At 37.3% G+C, this 20,948-nt stretch overlaps 2 protein-coding genes across 3 annotated transcripts in view; one reads left to right on the top strand and one right to left on the bottom strand.

Annotated features, from left to right (window-relative positions):
* The window catches only part of 5-HT2B (5-hydroxytryptamine receptor 2B), a 43,846-nt gene that overhangs the window by 22,444 nt on the left and 454 nt on the right, over positions 1-20,948 (bottom strand). Inside the window, exon 3 of one of the 2 annotated variants that reach the window (XM_066400823.1) lies at positions 10,590-10,899. In XM_066400823.1, coding sequence (XP_066256920.1) covers positions 10,590-10,890 — 301 coding nt within the window. In that variant the 5' untranslated portion in view covers positions 10,891-10,899. Of the gene's footprint in view, positions 1-10,589; positions 10,913-20,948 lie in introns of those variants that run through there. The other variant, XM_066400824.1, reaches the window with a different exon arrangement.
* Positions 12,645-14,840, top strand: LOC136415859 (organic cation transporter protein-like). The gene is made up of 9 exons (XM_066400716.1): positions 12,645-12,840; positions 12,889-13,075; positions 13,128-13,231; positions 13,283-13,437; positions 13,486-13,654; positions 13,706-13,936; positions 14,159-14,370; positions 14,418-14,596; positions 14,652-14,840. Exons 1-9 carry the CDS (start codon positions 12,698-12,700, stop codon positions 14,784-14,786), a joined length of 1,515 nt encoding a protein of 504 aa, XP_066256813.1. The 5' UTR covers positions 12,645-12,697; the 3' UTR covers positions 14,787-14,840.

Raw genomic sequence — 20,948 nt, 5'->3', positions numbered from 1 at the left:
GAAGAAGGAGAAAACAAGAGCCAAGTTTGAGAAAAATGAAAAATTTGAGGATATCTGGACAAAAGAAGACAAGAAAGTCGGAGTGCTAATGGAACAGAGCAATTCGGAAATTGAACAGGCGGGACAAATATGGAAAAGACTCTGAGAGAAGTTTGCCTTGTTAGAAAAACCTATTTAGCATTTTATTAGAGAAAACTCTAATGCATAAAATCCAGAACTGTTATCAAGAAATATGACATGCAGTGCAAGTTCCTCCGTTTGCGCCTGAAATATACAGAATTTTCCTAAAGTAAAGCGCGTTGAATTCGTGCTTTCCATCTCGTCAAAGAAACATGCTGAAAAACATGAAGAGATTTAAATGTCAATTTGGTCCTGAATGTGCCCGTAATCAACTTCTTTGGTTGTATAGTTTCCTATCGTTTCTGTGTAATACAACAAGCTTTTAGAAACGGCGTTATCAGAGAGGCAACGGATTGAAATCCCAACTTTATTGGCAGGGTGGAATTATAAAAGTTCAAATAAATTTCATTTCATATGGGATGGAACCTTTTTCCAATGAAGGTCTGAGCGCTCTGTGGAAAAATTTGACATTACAATGATGCGATAGTTTTTTATAATTCATATCGGTATTGATTGAAAAAATTCGGATAGATACACGGCTAGAATTTGGAGGTAATCGGTTGAAAAAATCAAGGGGACATGACAAAAAAATGTAAACCTTTTTAGGTATTTTTAGCGGCATAGAATACACCAGGGGTATTTTTAAACCTCCCCCTCCCCCAGATATCTAGAAGCAAATCTAGAATAAAAAAACGGAATTTTAGCACGGTTCTTTAGAGAATTTGAAGACCTTTAAAATGGTGTCACTTGATCCATGTTAAAAAAAATGAAGGCATTCTTAAATCGACGTATCTCAGTATATTAAAATTGTGTTCGCACTTCTAGAAATCTGGGGGGTGGTTTTAAAAATACACTCGGGATACGAATTTTACCATTGCCATTTTTGCTGCCATTTTTGAACAATTCGGCAAAATTTCATAACAATTCAAAAGACGGAAAATAAACTTCTAACAAGAATAATTATTCATTCGATAGCATAAACTTCACTTTAATAGTCCCAATTTCACATAAACTTACTCTTTACGACAATTTACTTAGATACTAAAACTTAAGCAGTGGCCTTATAGTAAGCTTTGTTTGTCTTTTATTACCCGACATACGTCCCTGTTTATGGCAATTTTCGTTTTCCAACTACATTTATTAGATCTGCAAACTTTATAGCCGGTATTAAATCTTAATGTTAAGTTTTAAATGTGGTTATTACGCAGTGGGTTACATTTTATTAAATTCCCTCCCCTAATCAGCTTAATGTGTAGCAAATAGTTCAATGATTTAGAACGCGAACCATCGCGAACTAAACACTTCAGGTGTATATTTCATGCACCTTTTGGTTCACCTATGAGCTGCCAATAGGAAATTTTTTACTCGGCCTTTGAAAAGTTTTTCGGTCCGATAACTCGAGAACCGGAAGGCCCAAAATACTACGAAAAACTCGATGATTTACGATGGGTCCATCTTTCGCAGGGTTTTTTAAATGCAAGTTCACTGTCGCGTGTACTTGAGGTTGCCTACCTTTCCCTACATAAATTATTGCCCGGCTCTTGCAAAACCCATTATGACTCCGTAATCTATTTGGAAAGATCTGAAAAGTGAGAACGGGTAAAATTATTCTCGTGCCAGTAAAGATATATGACTTCAAGACTGTTAATTTCATGAAGGCCTTTATAAATTCCACTAATAATTAATCTTCCCGGTTTAGTTTCTGTTTGGTTTGATTTATTATAGCTTAGGCACTACGCAGACTATTAAGTTATTGAGTTATTATGCACTTCTTTAACTCGGAAACCGTTTTTCGTTATTCAAATTGTTCTAGTTCATGTGCGACCGCTTCAAACTCGGAGCCAGCTAAACGTAGTTAAGGGACTCTCATCTCAAAATGAAGACGTTAGGAAAGATCGTAAAACACACCTTACAGCAGGGCTTCAAAAATTTAGGGTGCCATTTCGCAACTAGTTAATGACAGCTTAAGCCCTCGAAAATTCCATACTTTGCACATCAAACGAGGGCATCGTTAGGTTTTATGTCGCTGAGGACAAGGAGAGTGCGGAGAAATTAGCTGGGAATATCATCTTTTATGTAGCGTTTTTTGGCAATGTTGTAAAACCCTTAAAGCACCTACGTAAAAGCTTGGCTTTGCCCCTCTTTCTAGGTGCAAAGTTTCAACGAAATTAAGGCTTGCAAGGAAAACCGGCTATTCATCTACTAGGACAGATCCATTCCAACGGTCTGGCGTAATAAATCCGAAAAGTTTCAAGGTCTCCACAACTTTAGTAGTGTTTTCACTTTTTAAGTACACCTGCGGGAATCTCCAGCTACATATTTCCAATTTTAGCCTCCGCGTTTTATTCGAGTAAAAATAGCGTAGTCAAGAGGTGTATAGGTGCAAGAAGACAAATTTCTGTATGTTAACAGTAATCATTTGATGCGCACGCACAATCCAGAGCCCATATGAGCAAAAAAGTGAAGGAGCAAGGAGAAACTACGAGCTACTTAAAGTAACGCGAACCTGGAAAACATGCCAGAGACATTTAATTTAAAAGTTGCCAATTAAATAAAGAGTACCTAAGTGAAAACAAACAGTGTAAGTAACAACAAATTTCCTTTAAGTTCCTCTCCTCTAATTAGTCATCTTCAAACTTTGTACGTAGCGTGTCTCTCTTTATGTGTATCCCGGAAATGCCAAGGGGGTATGAGCTTGAATAAAATTAGCTGCCGAACTATAGTTCTGGTTCATTATAATGTCTAAATCTAATTTAATGGCTTACGAGATAGATGAACACGAACACCACGAAGCGAAGCTTTTCATATTGAAATTTGTGCAATAATTTGGAATGTTCGTGGAAATTCCTACATTGCAGAAAAATCGGTTTCAACGCGGAGGCTCGATTAAATTACATTGTTTTAAGGCACAATGATACGTAGCAAACATTTGCTAAGATATGTAGATGTTGCGTTTTTGAAATTTAACACCTTTAGAATTTAGTAGCCTCCAGAGTGTTACTAATATTTGCCCCTCTGGTTTACTCCATAACCGAATTGTTCTCTAGTTCATATAAAATTCCGCAAATTATTTAATCACGCATCTCATTGACGTTTGGTGTTAAAAAAAACACACACACATTTCATATTTTAAAAACGTTGTTTGCGTTGTTTTCAGAATCCCACCCGTTACGCCTCTGGTTTTTCAATTACCTAAACATCATTCTTTGCAGTTCTTTGTACAGGGTGTTCCAGAACGTAGAGCTAACCTCCCGAATTCGTATAGATTACATTGCAATAACATAACAAGTTATTATAAACTTTTGCCTCACCGGCGTGCTCTTCAGGAATACCGACCCTTAAAAGGAGTAGCTCAAAGTTGACTTTTCTTGAAAAAGTTTTAAAGTACTGAATACAAATTAGTAATGTTTTAATATGAAGGATTCTAATTTAGAAAGAATAGTGGCTTAGGAGTATTCTAATTAGGAAATGGTGCCTTTCAAATAGAAATGTTGTCTTTAATTCGCCAAGGACGAACCAACTTTATCAAAATAATATCCTTTTTTTTAGCCTGTATCATTAGGATGTTACAATATTTTTTTGCGCAGACTGAAGTTTGAACTTCAAAAAGGTACTCTTGTTCGATAACGATAGAACGAACCATTCTTGAAAAAATGAATATTTTAGAACGATAAACCGCACATAATAGGTAGGCATTTTAAATACAGCATACAAACGTCATAGAACAAGAGCACCTTTTTTAGCTTACAGTTCAGTAAGAACATTGTGTAAAACGGTTAAATAATTCCTTCAGCTGCAGCTCTGAATTTTTCAATGAGTCAAAATCAAAAGCCTAAGCTCATTAAAAATTTAATGGCGTATCTTGAGTTTTATGCCAATTACCCAAGTATTAAAAAATGAGATTGTTAGTCTTCATAAGGTTCTTTGTCTTTATTAAGAACTTTCGTACTGTTTACTAAATCCCACCGGCAGCTCCTCTGACGCTCAAAAATCTCTCACGAATGAGCGAATAATATTTTCTAAAATTAGAAAATTCCTGCCCTTCAGCGGTTTATATAATAAATCAATCTTTAAATTTTTCGGTTTTAAATTAAATTAAAAGAGAAATAAAGCTATTCTCATAACATGAATTGTGTCCCTATTTGGTGTCCTAAATGCCTGAAAATTTCCCGGACTCTCATACCAACAGTACTTATATTTGCATGAAATTATTCAATTTCCCCTTTAAAGCGGGACATTCATAAATATTTAAGATTAATGACGGCTTGCCAAGATTACAAAAAAGGGGTTAACGAAATTTCTATAGTCGTTAATATTCCCGAATCAAGCTGTTAGTCACCGTCCCGTCCTGTGCAAATGAAAAATTAATTCGCCCACGAGCGAATATTATTTTAGGACGGCCAAGAAGGAGAAATAACGATTCAGAGAGGAGAATTTAGCATTTAACAATTTAACACACTGCAACGTTAGCACTATGTAATTCCCATACTAGTCTCGAAGTCGTTCATATAAAATGGGATAAAGTTAAGCTTAGTCCTGGCTTTTCCGGCGTCCAATTAAGATGGGCTTAACCGGTCGTTCATTAATATCCAATAGCTGTCCCGTTGCCGTGGGAGCAGGCTGTTGTAATGGATAAAGACACTCCACAAGGGGATGATGATTTGAAATCCCGAAACGATTAGAGAATCATTTACATCGCGTGCTAGCAGAAAAATTGATATATTCTACGTTTAGGGCGGCAAACAGTCAAATAATTAGTGCCGATCGTTATTTTCTTCAATGCAGGTTCCACGAAGATGTCGAAGCTCAAAATGAGATCGCCCACTTTCAAATGAAAACGAATAAAAAATAATAGTGCCCTTCTCAGACCCTCTTCTAAAGGTTAAAAGCACAATTTGCTCTACAATCGATTCTGTGCAAATTAAACTGAAAGAGGTTTTTGTTTTTCTAGGAAAAGCTGGAAAAAAACTAAAAAGCTACCGCTAATTATAGTGATGTTTCACAACTGTGTATAATACTTATTCTTGTGTATAACTGCGTGTATAATTTGTTACTGTTTGCTCTTCATAAAATTCTGCTATTTCTGTTTTTTGTGACTTTTATAAACCTCAATTTTAGTAGTTTTCTACTAAACTGACTAAAAAATGGGTTTGACTCCAACAACCACAAGTGCTCTTTATGTAATTAAGAGTGGGATAATTTATACCGTTTCAGTTTCAGCCTTTCCAATACTGTATTTACGTGCGTTCTGAAGGCTTGAATTCGAATTTTCCGGAAAGCTCCTCGCTGCATACTAAAATGAGTTAGGCTATTAGAGAATAAATCAGTTTATTGTCCAGCGAACTTAGGGGGAAGAAACGATTCGTTTCCGCTGCAAGCAGCAATGCATAACAATGGTGCTCTATTTTCGACAGATTACTTTATCTGGAAACAATCATTCTCCTGCACTGAAATTGTATTCAATGGCATTTTCCAGAAAGTCACAAGTATAAATCCTCGGATCTCGTACTTTTGAAGGACTCTGTATAATATGCAGAATAACGTCATTGAAGCGAGATTTATGGTCTCGTTAAATTAATATGTAGCAAGTAACGTTAGGGCACACACCGAGGTCGTGAGATTCCTTTCCTATAATAATAACAATGGCATTAACTATTAACGATGGATGATAAAGAAAAGAAGAATTTGCTGACGGGGAAGATAACCGCAATAGCGCGTTTGGATGGGTTTTCTTGAATATTTGTAATATTCATGAGCATTTAATCGAAAACTTCAGCCGGTGCATCGGCCGATGTAAGTCAAATTGTTTGATCAAATGGACTTCCCTAATTGCGAATATAATCATAATTACTTAAAAACTTGCTGAACCGTAAACTTGAATTTGGAACAGCCCCGAGAGTTAATGTGCCCAATTAATCATTAAAATATTTGTACAAATGCCAGCTAAAGCTGCTACTTCTGCTTCCAGATGACTGTCCCACTTTTCTAGAAGCTCGAAAGTGATTAAGCATCCTCGAAATCGAGCAGCTAATAAACATTAATTTCAATCAACTCTCGACAGCGACGGCGGTTCCGCGATAAAAAAAAACCTTATCCAAGTCTGCCAAGGTAAATTCAAAATGCGAGTTGACAGCGAATTTACATCTCAAAATGTCGAATTTTGAAGTTTCCACGGATGTCGAACGTTAATTAAAGGACCCAAGCTCGAAGCGAAATTGTAAATCTTTATAAATGTACACAGTTATTTTAAATATGTATCTCCTTCAGGCCGCTGGAATTTCCGGGAGTTTGCGGATTGAGCCAGGGGCGAAGCAGACGGCGTTATTTAATATTTTATAGATAGTTTAGGGGTGTTTTCCAGGAAATAATACCACTACTATAGATTGCGCCATCGGCATCGTACGGGAACGTCAGGGGAACATTCTGCAAAACCTTTATGAAAATTCAGACTGTACAAAAATTTAATAACGAAAAGATCTTAAAATTCGAAGCAAAGCGGGCGCGCATCCTAGTAAACACGTCCGGAACTTTAAATTGCATTTTGAGGTTTGTAATTTCAAGTTGTAATCTATTTTAGCCTTGTTTTCGTTGTTTTTGGTTGGGAAAGTGAGGGCATACGATAATGAAATATTTACATGGAATGCGCTTTTATTGTGGCTGAATGTTTGTGGAGAAGAGTGTTTGTGGCATACATTTATAAATAAATAACTTGATAATTAATTTTTTTAATTAATCAATCGTTTTCAGCCGAAGTAGAAGATCCTCGCGTTGTGCTCTAGAGCATTCTGGAATTTGCGCTTGTGGGGCGCTTTTTGAAAAAATCCCGGCGCTTTTATTCCATCGAAAATTCCCTTTTTTATTACGCGAAAAGCGACCGCTTCCATAATTCCGCAATATTTAACAAAACTTGTCTCTCCTCCGAAACTCTGGAAGACCACCGATAATTTCACTTCCTACTTATCTGTCATCCAACTCCCTGCAACTGAACGAAAATCCCCAGGTTATGTACCTTTGAGGCACTACAGATTGCTGTTTGTATTGGGAGATAATGGACGAAGCTTGTTTTCCCTGTGTGTATGCGGGTTGTTCCATCAGAAGGTCATCGGAATTAATAGATTCAATAACGCTCTGTACAGAGATTTGCTGTAATCAACAAAAAACCCGTTTAAGTCTACTGAAAATGGTTTAAAAGGGAAATGGCCAATTTTAGCCTAAAATGAACAATTCCGAGTAAACTTCATTAAAAAATAACGTGACCTGAACTAAATTGATTGAAATTTGTCTTTGTGTTGAGGCTTGACATTCGATTGGAGTATATTTTGTGTGGGAAAATCGCAGTAATTGCCAATAAATATCCCCAAATGCTTTATTTAATTACCCGAGTATGAAATATATTTTTTAGTTTATTTTGTTGCTTCCGCTATTTTTGCACAGTGGCATGGAAATATAACTTCATGAAAATGTTTTTTAAAAATATTCAAAAACTGTTATGGACATTGGCCTAGGGTAAACAATTTTTTGTGTATTTATACAGGGTGATTGGCAATGCAATAGGCACAGAACGGAACTCAAAATTACCAACCGTGGCGAAGGTCTACAATATACATATAAAACATTCAAATTTGTCAATTTTTGGTCCATTTTTGATTGGAGGGGGGTGTTGCATATCAGACAGGCCCCTTCCGAGGGCACATTAAACTGTTCGCATTAATACTGTAGTGTTCGAACTAAAAATAAATTAATCTTGAACATTTTAACTCAATTGCTTTGCTTCCAGGTTCGTTTCCTTCCGTGCCCGAAAACCCATTTAACTTGCAATAGTTTGAACGGCGCGCGGGGTTTCGATACGTGTTGTATTCGCTAATGTGGAAAGTGATTTATTTCAATTTGAAAAATTGGATTTCGATAAGTTCGAATTTCTTTTCGCTGCACACACGATGAAAGACGCACATCGCCATCCGTACCATGTTATTTATATTTAAGGAAAGCGATACATCCTACTTGCCGAATACACTGCGATCGTATAGTGAACTCCATGCTGAGAAGCTTCAGAGCTGAAACTTGAAATCAAAGTTTTCAGCGCAAACGCCATACTCAGAAGTTCCAGAGCTGAATCTTGGAGTCAACACCATCAACTTTAAGCAAAAATTGGGGAGGATGATGGAAAGAGGACTCTTTGTGCTGTGGATCAGGGGAATACTATCAAAGACACAAATTCAAGAAGGACACATTGTCTGTGTTTATCGGCAAGAGATTCATGCGGAATTCTACGTTTTGTTTTCTGTATGAGGGTAGATTCCATTCCCTCACGATTTTTTTTCAGAAACGACCCTGACAACGTCTCTTAAAGCGTCTTTTAGCACAAATTTAAGCCCTACTAGAATTGTAAACACCATATAGTACACAAAGTCAGATTTATGCTGCATTCGACGACTAATTTTCCCCTACGGGACAGTTTCGTCCCCTTTCGAAGTACCGCATTGATAGGGTATCTTAAGGGACGCCCTGTCACCCTTTTAGGCCAAGTAATAATACTGTACTGTGTCAGATTTGTGAGATCATCAACTTCTTATTTTCGTTTATAGGGAGTAGATTGAACCCTCAGAGAAAATCTATTCAGTTGGAGGGTCAAATGGGTTTCCTTGATGGTCACGCGGCACATATCCATCCCTTTAAGCAGCAGAAGAGCGCTGAATAAATAAGAATTAATATATTTCCTATAATTTGCCTCGTACCATGTTCTATTTAACCAGCCAATCCTTGTTGCCCTTTGACTTTTCGATGGTGTGAAACTGTTGACCGCCACGAAAAAGTGTCGTGTCTAAATGGACACGGTAAAGTGGGTAATTGACGTGAAGCTCCTTGGAATCGCATAGCCCCGAGAAATGCTAAATATTTGATCGAATCGTTGGTCCCTTCTCAATAAAAAGGAGTACTGCATGCTTAGGATGGCTAACTATCATCATGATATGCCCTAATATTTGCCCGCAATCAAATAAGTATGATTTTCGTTTCATTTGCAGCCCTCACCAAAGGCGTTTCTGTGTAACCAAAAAAGATACAGCCGCAGCCGAAATGAAGACGAAAGAGCCCAAACATTCGGCTTGAAAGTTTTAGATAAAATCCCCTTGGAGTTGCGCTCCAGAAGAAACTTCACCCATAAAAATGAAAACTTTCCCAACGAGATAATACGCTTGAAATATTATAGCATTTCAGAAGGCAAAGACATTCATCCAGCTAGAGACCGTATTGCATGTTAATGTTTAATTACAAGCTTTATAGCTTTATCTCTTACAAGCGTGACTGTGTATCATAAATCTTGTAAGCGTTTTTTAACATAATAATTATCAAGATGGAAATGTGAATGGTGGCTAAAGTTAAGTTGTTTCCTCTGGTGTTTGTACATAATATAATGGCACGACACAGTTTCATTATGCTTATTTTTAACTTCTTTGAGGAAAAGAATTTGCTAAAGGCGTAGCGTGAAATTGCTTCAAATAAGGTACGTGAAATATTGGTGTCAAGGCATCTGTTTGTTGTAAAATTCGCCCAATATATTTAAAAATCGCCTCAAAATTATTTCATATTTGCAAAAGCCGATCTAAACTCCCGATTCATAGATTTCCCATATTTCTCAAATATTTTACGAAAACTCCTTTACGCGTGCTTCAATTTGCATACAACTTGTTGAACTCGATTGAGATTTGAAATAAATCAGAAATACTCGTATCTTGTCGCACAAAAGAACCCATTTTAGTCTGTTTCAATAGAAATATTTTGATTCTAAAAGGGTCTTTAGAATCTAATTTCCATCGACATTCAATAGAGCAGCTTGGCATGTGCCATAAGGAGATGATGGGAATGTTTTATTGGATGAAGAAATTTCCATGTTTTATGCGTTTGAGACGCCCTTTAAGCTGGAGGAGAAATTCTCAAAATTAAGCACATTCCTTCTAATAGACTAAGATGACGTCAAAGCTAGTAAAATTAATTAGCTTTCATTCATACAAAGTATATCACCGTAATTCTGAGTCAAGTAATTTCACCCCCATTTCCGAGGAATTTCAGTAATATATTTTGCCTGGTACTGACAAATCCGCTCATTCGTTTGGTTTTACTTATACGGTGGAATAACGTTTGGGAAGTTATTAACGGGTCATTATATTATGGGTGTTTTGCAGGTGATGCTCAAAAGTCCATAAATACCCATTATCCAGGGCTCCATTTTGGAGCCTTAATTTCTTGGCTCCAACCTTAATTTCGAAGTCAACACAATTGAACGATCAATTAAAGCCGGGATGTGATATTATTATAGCCGAATGCAAATCAAATTATAAAGTTAGTCCATTGTTACTTCTCTTGGATCCGTTCCAGCAATGAAAACAGTCAGTTGAACGAATTGAAAAATTCGCAATTAAAATAGGGAAGAGACACACGTGAACTTCTATCTTACACACACCAAGCCTTACCTCTAACTAACGTCAGAATGCCTAAAGGCATTACCAAGATGGCCACCATCAAGTCGGTGATTGCCAAAGACATGAGGAAGTAATTGGTGACGTTCTGCAGTCTGCGTTCCCAGCAGATGGCTAAGCAGACCAAAATATTCCCTGCAGCTGTCCCTATGGCTAAACCAATGGCAGATAAAGCCCACCAGTTGTTTTCCTCGATGGTTTCTTGGGTGACGTTGACTGTGGGTTGGGCGATGATTGTTGGATGTCTGTAGAGCACGATGGAGGCGTTGTAGTAGACTTTGTCTTCTGGAGACATGATGGTTGCCTGGAAGAAGAAGTAATCGATTAGTTTAAGTTATCTGTACGAAGTAACCATTTATCATTGGTTTCAAGAGGAGAGACGACTTTGGTTTGTGACACGAGGTCACAGCCAGAGCTGTGTTAACCCTTAACGGTTCTCAATCGAGATTAACTTTCTGCCGAAGTCTTCAGATATCAATCGCCCTGAAAATTTTAAAAACGTAATTCGGGAACGCTGTCGAATTTAAGAACATTGTAACTCATCGTCTGTGAATTTCGATAAATGAAAAGGCTGAGAACGATTTATTTTTCTTTGCTAGACACACATCGAACAGGAAATGTTCATTTTCCATTTACTCTCTTAGTTGATCCACATTGAAGTTTCACATCATATGTACAGTTTCATATTTCCAGCTTTAGAAGTAAAGCAATTTCTCTCGTCTAAAAACTAATGAGAGCCAAAGCCGACGGGCTTGTAAAAAATGCATGTCAATAGAAATAAAATACATCGAGAGTAACATAGACATATCTAGCTATTATTTCTTTTCTCGTGTGCATGCCTTTATATCTCAAAAACCGGTACGTATTCAGGTTACGCTTTTAATTATAGCCATGGTTTTATGAATAATCCCAATGCCATTTTTAATTAAGTCCTCCTGAAATGGAGTGTTATTCTAATCATCGAGGTTGGGATACCGGCCCTAGCAAGGTTAATGAAGGCAATTCGGTTAAAGATTATTGCGTGTTAAGCCATTTTGCTTCTTGCTGCTTTGGTTAATACGTAGTAAACGTAGTTTGGTAATTGGCTGTTAATTATTACGTACACGTCGGTTTTAAATCCTTCTTCCAGGGTTTTCGGCCCGGTCCCCGAAGAAATGCCGAGAGGCGGTTCCGGGGCGGAAGAGGGGATGTGGTTTTAGTGGGTAGGTGGGCGCATTAGATTGCGCTCAAATCCCACACTACCCGGCTATAACATCGGCGGCAGGGTGTTTTTTAGTAGATTTCCACCTCCTGGCAACGAAAAACGAAGGTTTTTCGACCCAGCCCACAGTCAAGGATAAACGTTCTGCTCAGGTGGTTTTAAAAATATTTGGAAAGTACTATTTATGGGGCTCTAGCTGCCTTTAAAAGGCTCTAGCTGCCTTGGACCTCACTTCTGGGCTAATGTTCGTGGGATTCGTTTCCTTACTTCGATCTAAGGAATTCTCTTAACATATATGCATGCGATTCTCGGACACTCTGTATAAGTCGGACCCCTGTTTTAAGGAACTTTTTTGTTCAAAATGATGTTCTTAATCACTGGTTAAATGTACTAAAGCTATTTTACTAACACCCTGTACATCAATAAAATTACTGGTTAGCAGATTTGCCTGCAAACTGCCATTTTGTGATTTGATAACTTGTTTCACGTTCATCGGACCTGCTTCTGTCTAAACGCTAAACATTTTTTGTTATGCAGCTTTGGTTGAAGGTATAAAGAATGTAGTCGTCTCGAATGCAAAAAATGACTAGACGTTCGCATATATCATTTCAAACAATGCCTTTTTATGAACGGTTTTTACCCAATTAACACAAGTATCTACTAAAGCACCATTAAAACAATTAAACACACAATACGATAACTTAAATTCTCGCAATTGCAGGTGCAATATCGATGTTTTTTATGCAAAAAGCGTGTATTAAATAGATATTTTTAAATTAACTTCCTCGTACGTTATACATTTGATTCACGTTTCGCAGTATCTCATCCACACGCCAAACCGTTAAAAACCCATTTTTTTTATTTAGTTTTAAAATTGATTTAATAAAATTTTCATTTAAAAATGAGCTTCGATGATATTCTTCACGTAACTGGAGGATTCGGCAAACATCAGTGGAAGTTGTTCTTTTTGTTCGGTCTGCCCGTTCATCTTAACGTTTTCGTCAAGATTGGGAACGTGCTTATTGTTTCTCCTCCTCCATATCGGTAAGTAGTCCTCGAAAAATCCAAGATTTTACAATTTATTCCGTTAAGGTGTGTCTTGCCCTTTGAGGATGAAAACTCGACCTACAATCTTGACGATAAAGTTTTAAGCCAGTGGTATCGCTATGATAAATACACCCAGAAATATTCACCTTGCACCTACTTGGTAAATGAAACAGATGTCAAATGCGATAAGTTTGTTTTCGACACAGTGTTGGGTAAAACTCTGTCTGTGGAGGTTCGTAAGGGAATTCTTCAGTATTATAGCAGCGGTTTATAAACTCTTTTAGTTTGAATTAACCTGCGAAAAGGACTATTTAATCGCCACTTCAAATTCGTTAGGCATTCTAGGATTCCTCTTGGGCAGCTTCTTCTTCGGAAATATGTCCGACAGGTCTGAAAACTCATTAGAAATCTCACGTGTCTCCTGACTATTGCGTTTCAGATATGGAAGAAAAAGAATCTTCATAATAGTTAATGTGGCCTATCTCTCATTGGGATTCTTCACAATTTTTTCTCCGAACATTTGGACTTTTTTAATCCTAAAATTGCTGATGGGGTTTGTAACTTCGGGGATTTATTACACCAGCTACGTGCTACGTACGTTTCTATGTTGTTTAAGTAGGTTAGATTAATAGGATATTGCAGTTATTGAGTCAACTGAACCGAAGAAACGGGTGATGGCCACTGCTTCTTTGAATGTGTTCTACGGTAGTGCCATGATACTTGCCAGCGTCCTGGGCTATTTTGCCCCTTCATGGAAATACCTGGACATATTTTACACACTCTTTGGAATTCCTTGCATCTTCTACATTTGGTGAGTTCTAACAATGTTTAATAAACTTTTTGATGGAAAAAGGGTTTCCAGGTTAATTCCAGAATCTCCAAGATGGCTAATTTCAAAGCAAAGATTCTCTGAAGCTAAGAAGGCAATTTCCACCATTGCCAAAGATAACAACGCAACAGTGATGGAAGAACACTTGCAAGCACTGGTTAGTAGTGCCACTTTGAATAACGAGGATTTGGCAAAAGTGACGTTATTGGATGTTTTGAAATACCCCACATTGCGAAAGAGAATATTCATTGTTCTGTATTTAAAGTAAGTTATGTAAAAAGTTACTGTAGAGCTTCTATTAAAATATTTATTTACATACTACCAATACACCAATATTGATTGTATAGCTGGCTCAAGACGACACGCTGGAACATGTGTTCGTAGGCGTGTCTCCCTATCTAGTATAAATATGTTTGCATCTAATTACAATTCCAAGCTTGAGACAGTTACAAATAACATCAACCAAATGAAAAATGTCTGGATTAGTTTTAGCTTTATGGTATACTTTGCGATAGTCTGGAACGTATCCAGGTTAAACGGAAACTTGTACATTAACATGGCTTTGTATGGATTAATGGAGATTCCCTCACTTTTCCTAACTTTGATCCCGGGGCAAAAGTTTGGAAGAAGACTTGTTGTGTCCATATTTTGCATTGCCACTGGATTTTGCGTGTTAATGTCATCTTTAAGGCGCCTAGGTAGTTTTGTTTAAGTGAAGGTAAATTCAAAAATAATTTTCTTGCAGATTTTCTATGGGTTCAAGTTTGGCTAAACATAGCTAAAGCCATAATATCTTCAGTTCTTACCATGAATTATGCTTACAGCAGCGAAATCTATCCTACGGTATTAAGGAATGCTGGCCTGGGGATGAACTCCGTTATGTCTGGCTTGGGGGCAGTCGTCTGCCCTTACGTATACTACTTGGTATATTTCTTTGCGGTATGCAAAGAAGAAATGTTAATTTTTTATCGTTTCTTAGCACTCCCTATGGGAGAATTTGCCAAATGTGATTTATGCAACTTTAATAATCTCCAGTGGTTTATTGTGTTTGTTGCTTCCGGAAACTTTGAATAAGAAGCTTCCAGACACACTTGAAGATGCCGAGGCTTTTTGAAAAAAGAACAGAAAAAAGGGGTTCTCATTTACTAGTGTAAAAATGATCAGAATATATGTTTGATTTGTTTATAGTTAAGTTATTGAAAATTACAGCGACAAAAAACACAAGGTGTTTCAGTTTCAATCTATCCCTTTTGACGGTGATAGAAATCATCAACGTTTCGTAACTGTAGAAGAAGGGAGAAAACAAATGTCTCTTCTTATGTCTCTCTTAGAGACAAATCTTCTGAAGTGGTTAAAAATTTTCGATATAATCTTTCGTTTCGAGGCAGAATCAAAAGCTCGATTTTGTGCATTTTGGATAAGCCCATCATCATGTCGCTATCTCCTGAGATGCACAAATATAACTGTTGGACTTTTTTGAGTGGACCACGATGATGTGAAGGACATTTTTGTAATTCCATCAATTTCTCAGTTTTAACGTAAAGATGTGTTTTTTAAATGTAAGTCGTAGTTGATTTATTTATTATTGGAATAGCGGTTTATCTGGCCACAATGGGCCCTGAAAAAATCTAATAAATAAATTTATTACTCTATTAACAAAATTTGTAAAATAATTTTAGTACAAAATACAATTTCATGATAAAACAGCTAGGTAATTTTACCAGTTGCTTATTTCTAGTATTGCGTGGAACCGTTGAATTTTATTCACGTTTTATTCAAATTAATGTTTCCAAAAAATAAAAATGACGGAAGAACCAAGTAAAAATAATAGCATCCAATTATACGTTCCGAGAAGAGGAAGTACGTACTTCTGAGGTCGTTTGAATCGCCTAATTGGCGAGTTTACAAAAAAACTTTACACGTGAAGTTTATATAAGTACGTTTGTATGCCACTCTGTATTGAATTAGAAACTTGAGTAACTTAATTTTCATCAAAATTTTATATATTTCCCAATTACTCCACGAACGCCCACACATGACAAGAATAACTGAAAGACTACTACAAATTCTGATAAAAGGGAAAGAAAATCTTCACAACAGGATCATTCTGAACCCACATTGTTGTCTTTTCACTTCTACAAATGTAATTTTTTCTCTGTGTATTCTGTAAATTATTACCTATGTATAGACCTAAGTGTTTTTGTTGCAAGGGCGCAAAGGCCAAATACCGGCTATACCACACTTCCTAAACCTCCTTTCGTAAGGCTAATAATTAACATAATCCTTATAATTATCTGTTCATAATGACTCGTTTCGATCATTCCATTGTGCCATTTATTACTAAAATAAGCAAGAAACAAAAGGTGTAACCTGCCAGGCACATTAATTGAGCCAGAGGTGTAGATTGGACGAAAAACAAAGGGCTGTTTATGCTTGCATGCCTTAAAGAACACCCACACAATTAATTTCTCCCATGTTGACAGAAGCAAACTGGTTATAATCTGGGAACGACAATACTTTGGTGAAAGTAAGTTTTGTTTGAGACGGTTTTCTGAGTTTTGAGATAGGCCGTATCTTGCAGCTCCTTTGTTTTTCGGTGAACATTCTGTATCTGCACAATTTCAATTTTGGGCTCAAGTTAAATACTGCCAGTGGAAACTCACTGGTGGAGCTTTCCTGTCTCAAGATAATAATATCTAAATCGTGACTTAATCCGTGGAATCGAACGTGTCGGCGCGAGGTAAAAAAAATTAGCCACCGGCACTGGAACCTTTCAGAGACTAATTTTTTCCAATGTTGTTTTGTAAATATATAACTCCTTTGTATTTAAATGTAAATTTCGTCGGCGTAACCCTCATTATTTTCAAGTTAATACTATCTAAATTGCAAGTTAACCTAAAAAGTTAAAAAAAGGTATAAATAAACTCCTAAATTCGCTCGTACTTCCCTGTTGTGCCGTAGTGGAGAGACATGGCGAAGAATTTTTTTTTTGAGAATTGCAATTTAGTTAATCCCGGGTAGTGTGGAATTTACGACTAAATTAAATAAAAGTTGGAAAACCGACATTGAGGTGAAACCGCAGGCAAAAGATCAAACAAGAGTTTCCATTGTTTATACCGTTCACCACAATTTAGAAAACCAAAAACTGAAGGTAACATCTGGAGTTCACACTAATCGAAAACTAATCCAAACTTTACTTGCGGCTTGAAAGAGGAAAAAGAAAAGAAACGATTGCTTCTCATTTCCATTCCGGGACTTTTGCTTTTTATACTGCAGGGTCGGATTTGTTCAAAAACCAATCTAACTGTACAACTTGATGTGACTTGAAAGGAAAGTTTCGTCAATATGCAGATCGGTAGTAAAGAGGGTGCGTATCGAGAGTGCCCCGATGGCCTGAAGGGCTACGGTAGAAGAATAAAATACTCCTTTTTAGTGGAAGTTTGAATGATGGGGTTTTATTCCAGCTAGCTTTAGGAGCTTTAAGTGGCTATGCTGGAAACGAAGTTTTCCCGGTATTTGCATGAATATATAGGATTTTATGTTTCAGTAAAAGCTTAAAGACACACACATTTCTCATAAAGTTCATAGCGACGTAATATAACGAAGCTTTAGTTAGAGCAACCTCGCTTCTTCTGAGGCGATATTTTTAATTTTAGATGATACCTCACACAACCGCAAAGTTTTTTGCAGGCTTATAAAAATTTCCTTCGCACCAAAATGGCAACTCATGGATTTATGTGAATACCTAGATGTTTGATGTTTCATGTTTTTGATATGTTCATGAAATATTCAACAGCAAGGCAACTAAAAGAAGACATTTTCTTTTTCTGGTTTTAACGTATATATCGCCTCGCTATTTTACGACACATTTTTATGCCTTTTTTGCACCTTAGGATCGCAGTTTCTCAACGCAATGCATGTAGAGAATTCTTGTATATTACTGCTGCGAAACCCGTCTAAAAGTACACATGTATATCTATACCAATAATGTAATGTTGGGATGTCCACATATCATTCCCTGTAAGCTAATAGGTTTACATCGGTGCGGGCTTTTCAAGAAAGCTTCTTAAGCCTGGTAATCCCGGAAGAAATATTAAAAATGTGGATGGAGGTGAGTCCGGCTTGAAGCAGCAAAGTTGATGTATTTCTCGCATACGCTACCGGAATCTGGCAACGTACAAAACGGCCGCCGGACAATTGTGAACTGGACAATCACATTCGGACCGCCCTAAGTCCCAGAGATACTGTTTCGAGCAAAGATAATCCTTTGTAACTTCTAAGAGCTGTTGGAGTCTAAATCTAAATCTAAGGGCGATTGGGAAAACTCATGATTTACGTGCTAACATATCTATAAAAACGAGCAGTGATGAGTCAGAACAAGCGACTTCCTCCCACATTACAGGATTAGTCGTACCATTTAAGTCCCCCAGAGGAAGACGATCAGAACAACGAGCAGTACCGCCATTGCGCGGGGGGATGGACGAGGTTAGGCGACGGCAGAAGAGGAAAAGAGGCGGACTTTTCTGGTCGGCGGGTTTTCTTGGGGGTGGGAGCGTTGATTAGAAATTTCGCCCGCGGTTTACTAAGGCCGGCCCTGACAACAAAGACAATAAGAATTAGAATCATTTGCTTCGTGACACGGTATCGATGTAATAAGTAGGTATTAAAGCTATGGAGGTCAAAACCAGTGCCGTCTACAAACTACACGCCTTAACCTTTATTCACGAAAGTTCCCGCACGGCCCTTAAAAGGTCCGGGCAAGCCTAATTAAAAAAAGTGTTACCGATAAAAGTCCTGGAAAAGTATAACGAAGGTTAATCGCTTTAGCAAAGCTCCTGCAAAAGTTAAGAGTCCTTACAAAAGACTAATAATTTATCGACTTTCCTTCAATATTCCGCATGAACTCCAAGTCATTAATCACCGATATTTCTTGGTTTATTACCACATAAAAGTTTTGCAAATTACGTGCCGGCCGCCTCCCGCCAATAAACGTGTCCAATGGTAATGAATTCGTTTGAATTTAACACTATTATATACATACTGAAAGCTTTATATTTCTCTGATTCTGAAAGCTTTTACTATTGCAATTCAAAGTTAACTTTGTGTTGATTGCACTATTACTCGCATGAATAATCAAAAACGCTCATTTAGTGCAGTGTAATTGTTTACTTGTATAGGTAGCCCTGTTTACATGCATTTTGTTTATATACCTTGTTTTGCACATTTGCAAACTGAACTAGGATGAATTCATGCAGTTTTACCGTCCAAGATTTTAAAATTGGTAATAATTATTACGCTGCGTCCATTTCAATAGCCACCGAAGCAATTACGCACTTCCTAAATTAAGCGTAAAATCATTAATTGATTTGGCGGAATCTATATTATAGTCGTTTCATTAATTAGGGAAACATTTCAATATGTACATCTAGCTATGTATAATTTCAATTACTGTCTGATAACAAAAATCGCACGGGACATACAGGGGACGTTTTCGCCCGCGCTAGAAACAATTATTTTCCTGCGAGCACGTGCCTACTCAACTTCACGAATGTTGGAGCAGGGACCTCCGTTGACCAACAAAGAAAAGAAAGGCCCCCAAAAATAGTGACCGCAAACGTTGAAAGCAATAACAACACCTTTTCACGCTTAGCGAACTTGCTGAAATTTGTAGGAAAAGTGTCTGTTAGAGAAGCACCAAAGCCAAAACGCAACAGGAAAAGCTTACAGGCCAAAATGGATATTAGAAACCGCTGGAAAGCTGCTGGAAATTGGATCAAAGGGCAGATTACTGCAGGCTGAAGACGATACACAAACTTACTTACTCACAAAATGTTGCTGACGTGATAGAGGCTGTACATGCAGGGATTCGGAGATAACGTAAATAGAGTGTGACACACGTATACCTGTTTCTGCACGATGGTATTGATCCACATTAAAAATTCGTTCAATTTAGTTTCCTGGAAACGAATCATGCAAACCTTAAAAGAAAGAAAAGCTAAGAAATACACGATCAAGATAATCTTGTCGTGCCTGCCAAAGCGTAACAGATGCCACTGGTAAATTGCTTTGGGGTCGATGTTTTGGAACATTTCTACGACTACACATTTAGGCTTGAAGTGGAGAAGGAGGTCCAAGACCTTGTGAAAAGAGCAGAACGCGCTGTCGCATAGATCATGTGAGGACTTAGAAAATGCATGTGAAAGTAGCAGTGGCAAAAAACTCTGGTCGTCGTGGCAGTGGGAAGAAGGAAAATTACAAAAGTAAACATAGTCACGAATAGAGGTATTCATTTGTGAGATACCTTTTTGTTTGTACATTTCTTTGTTCTGACTGAATAAACTATTTTCCCGACCCTCAAAGTGTTGTGTTTTCAAATAAAAAAGTATTGCTCATGTTGTGTTTACAGCGTTGGTCCTATTCTATAGCTATTAGGCAAAGCCATGCGTTATGCGCCGGATTTAGAAGATTTATGGGTTGTGATGAGAAGATGAGTAGGCGACCTGGAAAAAATTATTTCAAGTGCCTTTTTGTCGTATTACACGCCTTGCTTGGAACGGGAAAAAATTCATATCATCAGCTGTAATTTTCCTACTTCAAGCACATAATAAGAGCTCCCCCAAAGGCAGAAAATATGTGAATATTTTTTTATATTTTTCAAATCTTTTAGTAGGTGGAGCACCTGAAATCCATGTCATTTTTTTTTCCCTTGAGAACGTATTAAATAAAGCCTTTAGTCATTTCTGCCTCTAGGGACATTATTAAATTTTAAAAATCTGTAATTCCTCGATCCTCCTTATTAAACAATTCTTCGATGCGCTCTAAAAATCAACAGCAGGTGGCAGAGTGTTGTGCTCTCTGCTCCTGAACATGTTTAGGAAAATGATCACGTTTGCTGCGCGGTCCATGTTACACCGCTTGGAGTGCGGAGCAATACAAGAAGTCCGTACGAGGTTTTAGCATATCAAATTAATTATTCTATGAAATTTGAAAGCATTTTGAATCCGAAAGTAATGAATTTCCTCGGAAGTTTTTGCCAGTATTTAACCCTAAGTAGGAGTTATATTCTAGAAATCTGACGGTGTATTCTCAGAAGCAAGGGCGTACCTACCTTGCTTAAATCAATATTTTCTGCCCTCAAACTCAGCTATTTTATCAAATTTTAAAGTGCGATCCAGCGGCGCGCGTTGCTCGCATCATAGCTATTTTCCGGTACTACGTACTGAATTGAATATGTATGTCAATTAAATTTCACAATTTAAAAAATCGGAACTATAAT

The sequence above is a fragment of the Euwallacea similis genome, chromosome 21 (genome assembly GCF_039881205.1).
Source record: "Euwallacea similis isolate ESF13 chromosome 21, ESF131.1, whole genome shotgun sequence".
NCBI lineage: Eukaryota > Metazoa > Arthropoda > Insecta > Coleoptera > Curculionidae > Euwallacea > Euwallacea similis.
This window is presented reverse-complemented; position numbering and strand designations above follow the sequence as displayed.